General features: G+C 40.4%; 1 protein-coding gene across 2 annotated transcripts in view; it reads left to right on the forward strand.

Annotated features, from left to right (window-relative positions):
- Positions 1-18,545, forward strand: part of acot7 (acyl-CoA thioesterase 7) — a 115,677-nt gene that overhangs the window by 27,064 nt on the left and 70,068 nt on the right. For both annotated transcript variants that reach the window (XM_061975694.1, XM_061975684.1), the window contains exons 4-6: positions 15,313-15,404; positions 15,645-15,759; positions 17,863-17,949. In XM_061975694.1, the coding sequence (XP_061831678.1) occupies positions 15,313-15,404; positions 15,645-15,759; positions 17,863-17,949 (294 nt within the window). The remainder of the gene's footprint in view (positions 1-15,312; positions 15,405-15,644; positions 15,760-17,862; positions 17,950-18,545) is intronic.

The following is an 18,545-nucleotide window of genomic DNA, read 5'->3' on the forward strand; positions in this document are numbered from 1 at the left end:
GAATCTTTCATCCTCGCTCAAATTAATGGAGAAATCGTCGCTTTCTCGGTCCGAATCGCTCTCGCTGCTGGTGGCCATGATTGTAAACAATGTGCAGATGTGAGGAGCTCCACAACTTGTGACATCACCCTACTCGTCTGAGTCGTCTGCTACTTCCGGTACAGGCAAGGCTTTTTTATCAGCGACCAAAAGTTGTGAACTTTATCGTCGATGTTCTCTACTAAATCCTTTCAGCAAAAATATGGCAATATCGCGAAATGATCAAGTATGACACATAGAATGGACCTGCTATCCCCGTTTAAATAAGAAAATCGCATTTCAGTAGGCCTTTAATACAATGTCAAAGCATTTTTTTTAACCTAATTCTAGATTATGGCAGGCTTTATCTAATATGTAAACTGTTCTTTGAGTGCAATAAGAAAAGCCCATGTGTTTAATGTGCCTTTTAAATTAAATCAAATCAACTTTATTTATAAAGAATTGCAATCTTTTAAAATTGTTCTTTGGGTGCAATAAGAAACATGTTTTATCATAAATGTTCAAATTAGGTTAATAATGAAATTTTTTGTGGTACCCTTTTTTTTTTAAAGTATTGAAATACATAACGAGATACATTTTGGTACCAAAATATTGGTGTCGGTACAACTCTAGGTGGGACGTATGTGCAAACGTAACTATGTAGTCCCTTACGTGCCCGACGTAAACTCTGCAGTGACGTAGAAAATGGTGTCCCAATTCCTAGGGAAGATTACAAAGATCTACCCCTTTTTGCTTCATTCCGAGGGTGTGGGTAAGGGCTAGTGGTCGTCGGTGAGGAGGTGTATTGGGATTGGGCCTTAATCTCCTGTTAAACGCCACAAATGTGCCAGGACTGAGAGCTACATGAATTGGGGCCATGATTACTTCAGAAAAACACACGTGTAACGTTGTGGTTTGTGCACAAGTGGGTCACTTAATTGATGCATTCCGTTCACATTCGACATAAATGGAAGTCACTCTTTTTGAAATATGAAGGACTACATAAAAATATCAAATTCTAACAGAAAAAACGAAGTTGGCATTATACCATGCAGTGTGACCAAAGCAAGTATTTTGGGGATTTCACTCATAATTGTTTGACATTTTGGTTGAACTATATTAGCTTGTCACGGTTTTCACGTTTACTTTTTGACTGTAACGCTTTAAGGTCGAGTCATAGATTTTGGACTTCCAAGCAAAATCTAACATTTGACTCCAAAACACAGCAAATAAGGTTTTTGCATTTTTAATAAAATATAAAATATTTTTCATTTGTTTTATGTATTAAATGTATTTTTTATTCATTTTGATTTTTGTATGTTTTTATTTGCTCTTTTCAAATATTTTATTCAGGTAGCCTCAGTGTTATAGGTAAATCAAACTTAATTCAAAGATATTTGTGTCATGACTTGGTCCTGGGTGTTTGCTTTTCCGGGATGCAACGGAAAGTTGGCTCGGGCGAGACGGGAATGTAAGTACATTTTTTTTAAACACTATAACTACAAAAAAAGGAAGTAAACAAAAGGCGCGCACAATGGCGGAGAACAAACTATGAAACCAAAAAGACTATAAACATGGAACAAAAACTTACTTTGGCATGGGACATGAAGCAGGATCTAAGAGGATGAAGAGTGTGTAGAGCATAATTGTGGGATGTCGCCAGAACGACAAACTGAAAACAATGAACTTAAATACTATAGACATGATTAGTGAAAGCAGGTGCGTGACTCAAAACGTGAAACAGGTGCGTGACGTGACAGGTGAAAACTAATGGGTTGCTATGGTGACAAACAAGAATGCACAATGAGTCCAAACGTGGAACAGGTGAAACTAATGGGTAATCATGGAAACAAGACAAGGGAGTGAAAAGCCAGAAACTAAAGAGTCCAATAACTAAACAAAACAAAACATGACTAAAACAAAACATGATTACACAGACATGACAATTTGCACCATTTAGTTACATTGTGCCACTATAACTCAATAGTCCCAATGTATTGGGTGCAGAACTAAAAAAAAGTCTGGTAATATGGGTTTAGATTGATTCTTTTTGTTCGCAATATGCAAACAATACAGTATATGTAGGTGGAGTATGCATGTACATGTTTTGCATACATTTGTGCGTGTCTGCTTGTGTGCTTGTATCAGCGCTTGGCCCTTTAAAAGGTTCCTGCGGGGCCGAGGGGGAAGAGAAGATAACGGGAGCAGACATTATTTGCTTCTGTCATGTCGGCTTAGCATCAGGCCCCACACACTGTGGTCCAGTTACACATGGACGCCAAGTGAGTGTACCTGAACGCGTCTCACACACACACACATACATATGCGCTGAAATGTGCGTCTTGACACGCTGTGCGTAGACCTTTCTTGCTCCCACACATCAAGAACACACACACTTGTCCTCTTTTACGTATTTTCACATTTCTGACTCCATGTTGCATCATGGCTAGAACAAAATATTCTCTGTCAAATATGTACAGTTTCAATGTTAGTCTTATTGTGAGCATACGTGCTTCTTAGGGAAGTATACACGCACACGTACTTGTGCAGGCTCTTTAGGATGCAAACATTAATGAGTATCTTGTGTGTGTGTGTGTTAGTGACGAGAAGGCAGGCATTCAGGTTCCACAGTCAGTCAGGCAGCATCACATCAGGCAGGCCTCAGTCACGGCCCCCCAGGGGGAGCCTGCCTACTGTGGGCACAAGCCGTGATGATTGTCCCCGCTGTGCACAACGCACATGCGCACAAACTATACACAGATGTGCAGTCTCGCAAACACACACGTAGCTTTTTTATATGTACAATACACGTGTCTACAGAGTAAAACTCATTAAAAAAATGCAGGTGCAAACGTTACACGCATCAGGCATTACTCACAATGGAACATATTACATGCAGTCTGTTTTGCATAAACGCAGTATACACACATAATTTGTACAGCCCCACATACACACATATAGGCTCATGTACGCATGCAAAGACACAGCTGAGTAATGCATTATGGGTAAGGCTTCAAATAAGCATGACAGTCCTTGCTGTCATCCTGATGGGTCATTTAACATGTAATTGAATCCTTGCATGTCACTTGTATGATGTAGCGTCTTCAAACATGATCACCTAAAATGTAATAGTCACCGTCCAAAAACCTTCGGCATCAAGTCATCTTTGTCCTCCCTCAGGCGGGAGTGTGCCTGAGTTTAAAAGTAATTTAACCTTGGCTCAGCACAATGGGGGGAAAAAAATATGTGTTCTTGATGATGGGGGATCAAACACTAACACCAATCATCCCTGTGCCATGTCTCTCAGGATGAAACACGCTGCAGGAAGAAAAAAAAAATGAAACAGGTTTTATGTGCTCTGAAGGCCTAAAACCTCTTGCGTAAGAGACAAAGGGGAGAAGAGAGGGGCAGACGGAGTTATAGATAGCAATAAGTCAAGTGATAAACTGCATGTGGATGCAAGGGTTGATTTTGGATAGAAAGACAGAGGCAAGCAATAAAAGGATGGAGGGGTTTCAAGTTGCTCCAAGATTGCAAGATAAAAGATACTGGTGAGTAGTATTTGAGCAACTGTGGGAGTACTGAAACATGCCTTTTAAAATTGAGCACTTTGTGGGGGACATACAGTATATCTGCACATTACAACAGTCAAACCCAGCCTCACTAATCCACTAATTGCCTTAAAGCTTACATGACCACGGCTGGATTATAACACCCTTTTGAATCGGATGTAGCTAATAAGGGTCACCCTTCGTACTTTAATTCTTCGCAGGTCCCCCGATTGGCCATTGTATTTAAAAAAAAATTTTTTTTTTATTTGAATATAAATTTGGTGAAAAAACTTCAACTCATAGTCCTCATAAATGTTAAAATGTAAAAACTTTTAAAGATGTAATTTTTTTTTGCACAATACTGCCACCTATAGGACAGGATTGGAAAATTAGCAACTGTAACCTGAGTTTTTTTTGTTTGTTTTGTTTTTAACTTGTATTAACAACACATTAAGTTTCTTTCTGTAGAAAGTGAAGATGAGAAATAACTCAAGTTTTAGTGATCTGTACTTTATTTCTAATGGACTGCTAATGCGACTAAAAATCTAGGCAATGTTACAATTTTCCATGCCAACAAAGCAAGTATGCCTGAAAGAAAATACTTGAACGTATAGTTAGGCTGCACTTTTCAAAATGCTAATTTTGAATTAGCCATAGATTTCTTACTAATTATCATTAGTAATTTTACATGGCGATTTTAACACCTAAATGCGGTAATGAAAACTACATTTAAGATACACGTTGCCATCAAACAGCTGGTGTGTATCGAGTACAATATTTACAGTGTTAACACTTTTTAGGGCGCAACAAAAGACTAGATGTAGCTTAATGGCAAAGACTGCAACACACTCTAATGTCTTGTAATTGGAACTGCATGCACAATCTACTACAGGTAATTTGTACTATTAAGTATCCATAATAGATGGCTTTTTTGACATGTTATAGCAGGGATGCATTCAGCTTCCCATAGCTGATTGTTCTTTATACTTTATAAATGTGGAAAATAGTGTCAAAGCGCTTTGAGTTCCTTAAAAAGGTAGAAAAGCGCTATACAAGTACGACCCATTTACCATTTACCATTTACCATACTGGAAGTTAGCCGACAGTGACTCAACCCAGAATATGCAGGTCACAGAAAAACTTTTTATGTTTCATAAAAACATAGGATAAAGACTGTATAAAAACTAAATGAATCACAAAGTAAAACGACCTAGAGCTATTGGATTTTATCCTGGAATTTGTTGTTTGGCAGATTAGAATTTTCATGTTGTCTCACAGCAAATTTAACTTGGCTTCATTTTTGACTAACATTTGAATGCTTTACTGCTACTTAGTCTAACGTGGGATTGATGTCGATTGGAATGCCTGCTTTGGACTATTCTGCCCTTTCCATCCAAGTTTCAAAGATATTTACTGACTGCTGCACTTTATTTGTCAAATACTTTGGTTCTTGCAAAGTTGTATTGTTTAAAATAGAGCCCAGATGGTCAAGTGCAATTTGTCTTTGCTGTTGGAGCCAAAGTGCAATTTTCCGTTCATGGAGTCCATCATTGTAAAACCGCCACTTCTGTTGAGCTAAGTAGTTATTCTTAATAAGGATAAATAAACCATATTTTCCAAAGATCTTCCGAACAGGGTTTTCTGCTTTTGAATACGATCATTCATGAGTGAGATTGGCCAATACCAATACCGATCACACATATAAAGTGTACATTTCTCCATTTATTTACGGTGTGTGTTATTGACAGTTTAACAATATCAACACCATATTTAAACTAGTACCTTATTCTCTTTTATTACAAACTATTGTTTGCGCAAAACAGGAACAAAATAGTACACAATAACTACATAAAAGTAAAAACTGCTCTACTACTAATTTCAATCTTTTGGTTTTTGCTCTCAAAGTCCTACTGTGTAAGGGAATTATTCCTTGAGTTTGTAAACATGAACAAAAACCATACTTGCCAACCTTGAGACCTCCGATTTCGGGAGGTGGGGGGTGGGGGCGGGGGCGTGGTTGGGGGCGTGGTTAAGATATATATATATATATATATAAGAAATACTTGACTTTCAGTGAATTCTAGCTATATATATATATATATATATATATATATATATATATATATATATATATATATATAAAATAAATACTTGAATTTCAGTGTTCATTTACAAACTACAACTCACAAACACTTTAGAGTTAGGCTCCACCATCAGAATGTGTACTTAAACTTATAAAGATCACATGGATATTATTCAGTGAGTTGATTCACCAAAACTAACCTGTTATACAGGAGGAAAAAGCACACAGGACGTTTCAATTGTTCACAGACTGGTCGCTCTCATCAGAATGACAAGACACTTCCGGTCTGCAGGTGATAGCATTCAATTGGGAAGAAACGCCCTACTGCCCCCTACTGACCAATGTGAATACTGATAAATGTGTAATGACAGCTCCAAAAACGAATTCAAACCACAAAATAAAATAAATAAATCAACACAAAAATGTGACACATTATGGGTGGGTCACATATGCATGTACAGTAGATGGCAGTATTGTCCTGTTTAAAAGTGTCACAACATTGCTGTTTACGGCAGACGAACTGCTTTACGGTAGACACTGTTGTTGTGTGTTGTCAACACGTCACTCAGGTCCGCCTGAATTTCGGGAGTTTTTCGGGAGAAAATTTGTCCCGGGAGGTTTTCGGGAGAGGCGCTGAATTTCGGGAGTCTCCCAGAAAATCCGGGAGGGTTGGCAAGTATGACAAAAACAACAAAACCTGATTTTGAGACTAAAAACATTGGCTTTATCACTCTTGTATCGATCATATACTAATACTACCCTTGGTATCGACGCCACCAATTTATGGATCGATCTGCCCTCCAGCTTACTGTCTCATGCAACATGGTTCTAGACTTATTAAAGTTGACAAAACACGTATTTCTTGTTGTTACAACAGCTATCTTAGCGGTTAGTGTGGATGTTAACATGGTTGCTCCCAGCTTGCTCTCGATGTGTACCATGTTTAGCCTCATTCTCCACTGATAATGTTACATGAAATTATACTTAAGGCACTAAGAAATGCAGTTTATTTGCTAAAACGGAGGTGCTCATTATTAGTTTAGGGGAGCGGCTCCACACTGAATGGAGACACATAATTAGCTGCTGGCTGTTTTTTAGCCTGGGAATTCGCGTTAAAAGGCATTAATTGGCAATGCCGATCACATATTTGACAATAATCGCACTGCTAGCATTAGTCACATACAGTAGTTTGATAATTTTGGCTAACTTGCATTGTCTGTAGTGGATAGTTGTTGGCAGAATGCAGGAATTTATTTTAAGATGTGTAGCGAAGCCTGATTTATTTATTTATTTTTGAGTGGATGTGTATACACAGGGTGTGATAATTTAGCTAGGGGATGGTATCCTGTTGATGTGGAAGAAAGTTTTCCCATTCTTGACATTGTGAATACCCGAAACAAGGAGCAGAAGCAAAACATGTCACAGTGGGGCATTTCAGCTGTTGGGGTGACCACCAGGATACAGAGATGGTAGGCAAAGTCCAGAAGAAAAGGTAAATGATATACAGTAGGTTGTGCAAACGGCAACGTGAGACATAAGACAATTGAACCAGCGTCGAGAGACAGGCGACACTGGAAGCTAAATTTTTTTGATTGGCAATCAGGGACAGGGGAGCCTCTTTTTTGCCAACCAGGAATAAATGAGGAGAATAGGACTCAGAAGTCAAGTCACTGCAAAACAAAACAAAACAGGAGGTGAAACAAAAGTAAGGGTGCAGGACAAGAAGAAGAAGAAGGATAAAACAACAGCAAACCAAAAAACGTATAGACCGACAAAAAATGAAGTGTCATATCTTAAAGGGCCACACACACACACACACACACACACATACGCTACTCTCATAACAACTAACAAGATATCATGGCGAAGCCAGAAGTCGAGTTTCTTAACATGGAGACATTCTCAATACTTTTCTTTTGTCGAGCACAAAGAAAAGAACATTTTAGTTAATTGTAAGTTGTGTCTTGGATCAAAGATTCCATCTACTTAAAGTTAAAGTTGAAGTGCCAATGATTGTCACACACACACTGGGTGTGGCAACATTATTCTCTGCATTTGACCCATCACCCTTGATCACCCCCTGGGAAATGAGGGGAGCAGTGAGCAGCAGCAGTGACCGCGCCTGGGAATACTGCCCAAAACCAATTCAAATCTGCTGAAACAGCTACATAAGCAACATGCTTCGACAAAGCTAGTAAAGAGAGACAGACTCAGATGCCACTTCAGCTCCACTTAAGGATTTTAACGGAGGGACTGCTAGCCAGGACAACATTGACAGAGCTATTGCAGTGTATGTGCTAAAAGACATGCAGGCCATTTCTACAGTGGAGTCACCCGCTTTCAGGCAACTAATTAGCATGATACCGGCATCAAACAGCAAATGGCATGGAAAACATGTTCTACATACCTGGACAGTGAGTACATAAACATGGAAAGCAAGCTAAAGAAAACACTCCAAACTCTGCCTCTGCTCATCATTCATCATTGAAGGTACACACTCTGTCAATTCTCTTATATACTCTTTCATTCTAGACTTCTAGAGTGTTTGATTATCACATCACTCTAAATGTATAGACTATAAAGTTCACAAACATAAAGAGGAATCCTAGTGGGCCAGGGCAATCTTTCCTTATCTCTAAACTAAAACTGCGGAAATGTGTAGTGTGTTCTGGGCGTCAGTACAGTGTTGATCTCCTGAATACATGTTTTTATTTCCGAATTCCTTGAGAGAAAATAAGTGTCTGGTTAGGCTTTGTGTATGTCATGTGTGCCTTCCTTGGGTGAAGCCAGGTTTACAGCTATGCTGTTATTATGCTGTCTGTTACTTATGTATGTTATGTTGCAACTATTTAAAATAGTTTTGTCAATTTGTTCTGGGCCTGAAATAAATTGGCCCTTTGAAACATATCTTTGTCTTTGTGTGTTGTATGGAGACCACATTGCTTAGCAGAGTTCAATGATGCAAAAGCATGTCAAGTTGATCAACAGATTGTATTATTCTCCAGTGCAATAACAGTACTGAAATGAAGGCTAAAAGGGCATTAATGGGAGCCTTAAAAAAAAAAAGGAAGAAGAAAAGAAGTAACTAGATAGTTACTTTTCACTTTACTTTTTGGTGTAAGTAACTGAGTTAGTAACTGAGTTACTTTTGAAATAAAGTAACTAACTAGTTACTGGTTTTCAGTAACTAACCCAACACTGTATATGACTCATTATTACCTAAACTAAATGCAGTTTTTTTCTACTGATATCATCTCCATTGCTTGTGTATACCACTCAGTATGAGTTGGACAATCAACATCTATCCATTTTTTTAATATTACCGTTTTTGTTATGATGCATATTGAAAGAAATGCATTTTTACTCTTTGATGACACGTTACACCCCTTTTTGTTGCAGCATACTCATTATCCAGTGCACAGTCTTAAGTGGAAATTACAATAGGGCACATTTTAAAGGACAACATGGTCATCTGATGCAGAAGGAATCTCCCTCATTAGATTCTGGTCATTAAAGGCCTACTGAAATGCGATTTTCTTATTTAAACGGGGATAGCAGGTCCATTCTATGTGTCATACTTGATCATTTCGCGATATTGCCATATTTTTGCTGAAAGGATTTAGTAGAGAACATCGACGATAAAGTTCGCAACTTTTGGTCGCTGATAAAAAAAGCCTTGCCTGTACCGGAAGTAGCAGACGAGTAGCGTGACGTCACAAGCTGTGGAGCTCCTCACATCTGCACATTGTTTACAATCATGGCCACCAGCAGCGAGAGCGATTCGGACCGAGAAAGCGACGATTTCCACGTTAATTTGAGCGAGGATGAAAGATTCGTGGATGAGGAAAGTGAGAGTGAAGGACTAGAGGGCAGTGGGAGCGATTCAGATAGGGAAGATGCTGTGAGAGGCGGGTGGGACCTGATATTCAGCTGGGAATGACTAAAACAGTAAATAAACACAAGACATATATATACTCTATTAGCCACAACACAACCAGGCTTATATCTAATATGCCACAAATTAATACCGCATAACAAACACCTCCCTCCTCCCGTCCATGTAACCCGCCAATACAACTCAAACACCTGCACAACACACTCAATCCCACAGCCCAAAGTACCATTCACCTCCCCAAAGTTCATACAGCACATATATTTCCCCAAAGTCCCCAAAGTTACGTACGTGACATGCACATAGCGGCACGCACGTACGGGCAAGCGATCAAATGTTTGGAAGCCGCAGCTGCATGCGTACTCACAGTACCGCGTCTGCGCATCCAACTCAAAGTCCTCCTGGTAAGAGTCTCTGTTGTCCCAGTTCTCCACAGGCCAATGGTAAAACTTGACTGTCATCTTCCGGGAATGTAAACAATGAAACACCGGCTGTGTTTGTGTTGCTGCAGTCGGCCGCAATACACCGCTTCCCACCTACAGCTTTCTTCTTTGCTGTCTCCATTGTTCATTGAACAAATTGCAAAAGATTCACCAACACAGATGTCCAGAATACTGTGGAATTTTGCGATGAAAACAGACGACTTAATAGCTGGCCACATGCTGTCCCAAAATTTCCTCTGCAATCTGTGACGTCACGCGCTGATGTCATCATACCGAGACGTTTTCAGCAGGATATTTTGCGCGAAATCTGAATTGCACTTTAGTAAGCTAACCCGGCCGTATTGGCATGTGTTGCAATGTTAAGATTTCATCATTGATATATAAACTATCAGACTGCGTGGTCGGTAGTAGTGGGTTTCAGTAGGCCTTTAAGGTCATTTATCCAACTGGGAATGCTTCATTCCAGGAGATCCACCCGCCAGTTCACTTTAAAAAAATCCGGCTGTGACCAAAAATAGACTAGAGTCTCAGTCATAGTTGGGAGAGTCAAAGATGTATACAGATGTCTGTGGGCAACTTCCTGGTGGAGGTCAAGGACAGAAGCTAATGGAAGGAGCAGGAGACAAGCGTGGTCGCCATGGCAACGCTGCCAAGCTGTCAGTGCGGTTTAAACTCGGGAGTAAAATGTAAATTATACTCCCCAATAGAGGTCTACTTTAAGCATGTGCTACCCTCTCCATGTTTATCATATATTTAAATAAATATACGGTTAATAATAAAGGAATAATGAATCACATACAACAGGAATTTAAATGTGTTCCACCAAAATGAGTAATCCTTACATGGGTGCATCCGTGAGTACGTGCCTGAACGCTTTAAAATAGCCTCCAGTTCTCTGTTAGTGAATTAAGTGACAAAAGTGTTGGCAGAACAGAACAGATATCACCATGCCAACCTCTCCGCCTGATTGCTGTGTGATGTGATTTCTACAAGGTTCGTTTTCTGATCTTCTGCTTGGTGCTGCGAGGCAAAGCAGCAGAACATTTCAACCTACAGTCTGCCTAAACAATTTATACTAATCCTCGCCACCATGATGGAAAATAAACAATGTTTCTTCCAAGTATCACTGACTGACTAGAGGAAAACGAATGGCTAAACATGCCACACACACACTTCTACTGTAGCTGGACGACGCAAGGACCTAACCACTAAAGCTTTAATGTAAATTAGAGGTGATTGATCCAGATGTTGGTATTATAGTTTCCTAGTATAATATCAGTATATAAATGATACTAAAGTGACAATCAATTTATTTTGTCTTGTTTTTATTATCAACAAACTTTTTGTTGTTGTTTGTTATTGTTTTCAAATTCAGGGAACATTTCACTGGACACAGGAAAGCTTTGATTTAAATGGGAAACCAATTGTAATTTTTGCTTCAAGTTATTGTGCACCAGCCAGTTTATTTTGTTATAAATAAATTTGTGTATATACCACAAATTGAATGTGTCATACATCAATAGTGACAAATTCCAAATCTAATAAGATAAGCATGATAAAAAAACGTGTTGTTGTGTTTACTTTTAGTTACAGTTGTTACGTAAAGTATTCAGACCCTTTGTTTCATTGCAGCCATTTGCTAAAATCAAAAAGTTATTTTTTCCCCCTAAATTTTCACTGAGCACGCCATTTTGACAGAAAACCGAATAGTAGACATTTTTGCAAATTTTTTCAAACAAAACTGAAATATTACATGGTCATACGTTTTCAGACCCCAGTGAGGGTTGGACTCCGCCAAGGCTGCCCTTTGTCACCGATTCTGTTCATAACCTTTATGGCGCAGTCAGGGTGTTGAGGGTATCTGGTTTGGTGGCTGCAGGATTAGGTCTCTGCTATTTGCAGATGATGTGGTCCTGATGGCTTCATCTGGCCAAGATCTTCAACTCTCACTGGAAAAGGGTGGAGTGCCATCTCTGGGTTGGGGAGGAGATCTTGCCCCAAGTGGAGGAGTTCAAGTACCTCGGAGTCTTGTTCACGAGTGAGGGAAGAGTGGATCGTGAGATCGACAGGCGGATCGGTGCGGCGTCTTCAGTTATGCGGACGCTGTATCGATCCGTTGTGGTGAAGAAGGAGCTGAGCCGGAAGGCAAATCTCTCGATTTACGTTCCCATCCTCATCTATGGTCATGAGCTTTGGGTCATGACCGAAAGGACAAGATCACGGGTAAAAGCGGCCGTAATGAGTTTCCTCTGCCAGGTGGCGGGGCTCTCCCTTAGAGATAGGGTGAGAAGCTCTGTCATCCGGGAGGAGCCCAAAGTAAAGCCGCTGCTCCTCCACATCGAGAGGAGCCAAGATGAGGTGGTTCGGGCATCTGGTCAGGATGCCACTCGAACGCCTCCCTAGAAAGGTGTTTCGGGCACGTCCGACCGGTAGGAGGCCACGGGGAAGACCCAGGACACGTTGGGAAGACTATCTCTCTCCCCGGCTGGCCTGGGAACGCCTCGGGATCCCCCGGGAGTAGCTGGACGAAGTAGCTGGGGAGAGGGAAGTCTGGGCTTCCCTGCTTAGGCTGCTTCCCCCCGACCCGACCTCGGATAAGCGGAAGAAGATGGATGGATGGATGGACGTTTTCAGACTCTTTGCTCAGTATTGAGTAGAAGCACCCTTTTGAGCTAGTATAGCCACAAGTCTTCTTGGAAATAATGCAACAAGTTTTTCACACCTGGATTTGGGGATTCTCTAAAATTTTCCTTGCAAATCCTCTCCAGTTCATTCCGGTTGAATGGTGAACGTTCGTGGACAGCCATTTTCAGGTCTCTCTAAAGATGCTCAATTGGGTCAGGTTTATCCAATGACATACAATGATTTTTTTTACAAGGCCCCGCCTTCTGAAATACATCTTCTATTGAGAAGTCCCAGATCCTTGTGTGGAGCTCAGCGAGGATCTGGCGAGAGTCAGGTTAGTATTGAGTGTACAATAATGAGAAATAAATTAAACTTATTTGATTTTAAGCAAATGGCTGCAATGAAACAGAGTGAAAAAGGGCCTGAATACTTTCCAAACCCACTGTACTTGCTATAAAACATTTTCACTTCTATAATGTATTGTCACAGTAATGCATCAATACTCAAATTCGGATCGGAATTTGAGGTTAAAAATTCAGATCACCATCGGAAGCCAAAAATGTTGATCAGGACATCTGATACTTATCAAATTGTTCTGTTGGTATATTACTAACAAAACATGGTCTAACACAAAAAAAAATGGATCTTGCTATATTTTAGATTCTGCACTGTTCATATGGCTGAGATATATGTGGTTATGACCAGTGTTGGGTTAGTTACTGAAAACCAGTAACTAGTTACAGTTACTAGTTACTTTATTTCAAAAGTAACTCAGTTACTAACTCAGTTACTTACACCAAAAAGTAATGCGTTACTGTGAAAAGTAACTATTTAGTTACTTCCCTTTTTGCCTTCATTTCAGTACTGTTATTGCACTGGAGAATAATACAATCTGTTGATCAACTTGACATACATTTTTATTTTCCTTTTAACATAATTAATGAAAAACAGTGCAACATAAAAAGGCATTCCTCCTTTCTTTAAACTTGGACCAATGACCATGAATAAAAAACAAGTTAAAGTGCAACATAAGAAGGCACATCATCTTCCTTGAAACATAAAGCCTGACATCTGGAGTGATGCTGCTGTCTTCCACACTTGGAGCCATGGATTGTAGAATACTTGTTTTCAGTGGCAGGATCATTGACACAGATGGTGAAGTTTCAGTGCTCAGTAGAGATGGAACACTTTTGAGGGGTTTAAGCACCTGGAGGACCTCACCTGCCACTCTCACATCATCATCAGACAGGGTGACATTTGTCTTCAGGGTGTTGTGGGTCAATGCAGAGTATATAGCTGCCTGCTGCTCCAACATATCATAAGTGGAGTTCCACCTCGTTGGGACATCATGTATGAGCAGGCAGCTTTAGCATTTCTTGCTTTGTCTTAAGCACATGAGCAGCTGTTGTGCTTGGGTGGAAGTAAGAAACCTTCCTGATCCTCCCAAATAGGCGCTCCATCCTATTGACTGAGATTCCCTTCTGTGATGCCAAATTCACTACATGTGCAAAGCACCTATCTGTGGTCCCAGTCCTGCCTCATTCTCTGTAATTATTTGATTTTTGGCATTATCACGTGTGACTGGGATATCTTTATCTTCCAGTCCTCCACTGCTTGTGTCAGTACCTGCGCAAGGTGACTCTCGTAGAGGGGGCGTGTCTTCTCATCTCCCAGTCTGCTGTGATGAAGTGAGCGCTTATAGTTCCGCTGAACGTCCACCCGTCTGTCATGAGCGCAACAGATGATGCTCGGGATAGTTCATCCACAACTTTTTTCTTCTCCTGCTCATAAAGATCTGGCACAATCTTATTGCTGAAGTGGGTGCGCGACGAGATGTCGTAACGTGGTTCAAGCACATTCAGCATGTGTTTAAAACCCTCGTTTTGCACAACCGAGTCTGCACTTATAAACACACCGATTCAATGGCGGGGGCGTTCAAGCTCCTCCGTTACTCCGCTCGCCATGACCACGCTGTGTGTGGACTGAACGTGCCAACAACTTTTTTTCCCCACACCCACACCCACACACACATAGACCGCGCCTCTTTTCTTCTCTCCGGCTTGTGACAGAGGAAGATTCAGAAGAACGACACCGCAGCGCTTCTGTTTCTAGCCGATACTACATCAAAAGTAACGTAAAATAACGCAGTAACGCATCATGTAGTAACGGTAACTAAATTACTGAATAAAAAAAAATAACGCGTTAGATTACTAGTTACCGCCGAAACTAACGGCGTTACAGTAACGCGTTACTTTGTAACGCGTTAGTCCCAACACTGGTTATGACCACATGAACATGTGGTCAAAGGTCAGATAAATCTCACGATGGGTTCTGCAAACCACTTACCACTAAAGAAGTAAATATTTACTCGAGTTTCAGCAATTATTTCTAAAAAAAAATGGGAAAACTGTTGGAAATATTTTGTAGGATATCTGACCCGAGATTTCAAAGGCTGTGTCCACATTTGTCATGCTGTTATTTCTCAATGTCAGAGCACGATGTCCATTTTTGCAACTATTTATAGGTTTCTCTCCCTGCTAATCACTGATTTTTTCTTCATTCTGGGACTAAAAACTCATTTTTTTTAAACTTTCCAAAAAGCATTCTCTGTTATTTATTGGGAGGGGAAAGCTTCAAGATTGTTGGTGACATTTTCCTCAGGTAGAAGGAAGACGATGACCTTTTCTTCTGTGACTGCAGGTGCCAAAAAGCTGGTAAACCGGGCCGTGCTGTGGTACGTCTCCTGCTCTCTGCAGAATGTCGACAAGATCATGGACGTGCCGCCCATCAAGGTACGTAGAAAACGCGTGCCACTCTGACCGTAACACACAACTTTGGCATTTTACCAGCCTTTTCTCCGTCATGAAGAGAAGGCATTAATTAATAAGAGCGGCTATTTGGTCAAAAAAATAATGTCAAATGCACATTTTAATTCCACTTTGAGAAATTCTAACTCCATTTAGTTGATTTAGAATTAGTAGTGTGTGTGTGTTGCTGATGTTCCTTTGAATGTATTATAAATGTATGTGTAGTATGATAGCAGCGAACAAGAGGAGGAGGGTCGAAAGCGCTACGAGGCTCAGAAGGCAGGGAGACTGAAAACCAAGGAAAGGATTGAAGAAGTTGTGCCGCCTCCAAAGCAACCAGGTAACTTAAAAGAAACCACAATAAAATCCCAAAAAATAAAGAATGTACTGTGGTACTGATATTTTCTTAAGTAATTTGCTCCAAAAGGTAAGTCGAAAACCGAATTGTACAAAAATGTTACTATTTTTTCATATAAGATTTAATGTAAACTAAATCCAATGTGAAATACATATAAATCACAAATGAAATGGATAAACAAACATTTTACATTTATTTGACCTTTAATTGAATACTCTTGTTGACGAAGACGGCAGAAAGGGAGGGAATCGTACTTTGCTACGAGTTCTTTCTTGAACTCCAACAGTTTTCCCTTTTATCCAAATGCTTTCACTTGCAACTTTCTTTGGCCCCAAGATGGCTTATTTTGCATCCCATTTTCTACCGCTTGTCCTTCTCGAGGTTGCGGTCATATTCAATATAAGATGAAAAAGCACAGAGACCGAGTCACTGATGCGAAGGATGCTCTAGGTATTCCACAAAATGATGCGCGGGCAATCTGATTAGTTTGTTATGCACAATGTTGGACCGTACGATAGTTGAGACGGTATGAAAACTAATGCAAAATTGTGTTTAAAATTTTCATCAAAAAGTGGGGTATGAAAACCGCAGGATGACTGTTTAAAGGGGAACATTATCACCAGACCTATGTAAGCGTCAATATATACCTTGATGTTGCAGAAAAAAGACCATATATTTTTTTAACCGATTTCCGAACTCTAAATGGGTGAATTTTGGCGAATTAAACGTGACGTCACATCGGGAAGCAATCCGCCATTTTCTCAAACACATTACAAACACCGAGTCAAATCAGCTCTGTTATTTTCCGTTTTTTCGACTGTTTTCCGTACCTTGGAGACATCATGCCTCGTCGGTGTGTTGTCGGAGGGTGTAACAACACGAACAGGGACGGATTCAAGTTGCACCAGTGGCCCAATGATGCGAAAGTGGCAAGAAATTGGACGTTTGTTCCGCACACTTTACCGATGAAAGCTATGCTACGACAGAGATGGCAAGGATGTGTGGATATCCTGCGACACTCAAAGCAGATGCATTTCCAACGATAAAGTCAAAGAAATCTGCCGCCAGACCCCCATTGAATCTGCCGGAGTGTGTGAGCAATTCAGGGACCAAGGACCTCGGTAGCACGGCAAGCAATGGCGGCAGTTTGTTCCCGCAGACGAGCGAGCTAAACCCCCTGAATGTCTTGGCTCACACCGTCCCTTATGCCACCGAAGATGATCAAGAGAAGAATATCGACCCTAGCTTCCCTGGCCTGCTGACATCAACTCCAAAACTGGACATATCAGCTTTCAGGAAAAGAGCGCGGATGAGGGTATGTCTACAGAATATATTAATTGATGAAAATTGGGCTGTCTGCACTCTCAAAGTGCATGTTGTTGCCAAATGTATTTCATATGCTGTAAACCTAGTTCATAGTTGTTAGTTTCCTTTAATGTCAAACAAACACATACCAATCGTTGGTTAGAAGGCGATCGCTGAATTCGTCCTCGCTTTCTCCCGTGTCGCTGGCTGTCGTGTCGTTTTCGTCGGTTTCGCTTGCATATGGTTCAAACCGATATGGCTCAATAGCTTCAGTTTCTTCTTCAATTTCGTTTTCGCTACCTGCCACCACACTACAACCATCCGTTTCAATACATGCGTAATCTGTTGAATCGCTTAAGCCGCTGAAATCCGAGTCTGAATCCAAGATAATGTCGCTATAGCTTGCTGTTCTATGCACCATGTTTGTTTGAGTTGGCATCACTATGTCATGTCACAGGAAAATGGACGGGTGTATATAACGATGGTTAAAATCAGCCACTTTGAAGCTTTTTTTAGGGATATTGCGTGATGGGTAAAATTTTGAAAAAAACTTCGAAAAATAAAATAAGCCACTGGGAACTGATTTTTATTGGTTTTAACCCTTCTGAAATTGTGATAATGTTCCCCTTTAATGAATTATTGAAATTTCATTTTAATCTTTTAAACAGAGGATGTATGAAAGAGTACAGCATGCTGTCTCTGTCATGCAGCTCATAAGCAATTTTGACAATTTTAGCGTGCATGGACAAGATTTATATTAGTTGTTCATTTTGATTGCAGAAAAACACACAGTCGGATACAGCCAGTCCAGTCTGATCCATCTGGTTGGTCCTTGTGACTGCACCCTACATGACTACGTGCACGGAGGTGAGGCCATTTGCGTCACTCATTCTTTTACAACCTTTACCATTCTTGCAAACATGCTAGTTTTGTGAAAATATAAATTAGAATGAACTCAATCAACTCAAGGGGATTTAGCCGGAGACCACAGGAGCTACAGAATGCAACAAGTGTGTGGTAATTATGTTGTTGTTGTTCGTAATGTGGGAACTCATCTCACAGTTGTTATTTCCCCCTGATGGAACTCTGTTTACAAAATACACTCACAACCAACAAGGACTTGTGAAAATATTTGAAAACACACATTTGAGGCAAATTGTAATTGTCTCTACCAAGCACGAATACCGCATGCCAGAGACATTTCTCACATACAGAAGCTTTGTAGATGAGTGACGCATGGGCGAGAACCGATGAAATGTTGGTGCAGGTCTAGATAAAGGTGCAAATAGAAGAGTTTACGTTCACTTTATGTCATTATACATGCCCTCCAACAATGTGCAATTCTTGGAAATTATGCACGGTCTCTTATGCCCGCAACGTCCCGCGCATGTTTTAGCTAATCAGCGTCATTTTCACCAATCAAATTAGTCTCACCAATCAAATTAGTCTCACATCAAACCCCC

This window comes from Nerophis lumbriciformis, linkage group LG01, assembly GCF_033978685.3.
Source record: "Nerophis lumbriciformis linkage group LG01, RoL_Nlum_v2.1, whole genome shotgun sequence".
In the NCBI taxonomy this organism is placed as follows: Eukaryota; Metazoa; Chordata; class Actinopteri; order Syngnathiformes; family Syngnathidae; genus Nerophis; species Nerophis lumbriciformis.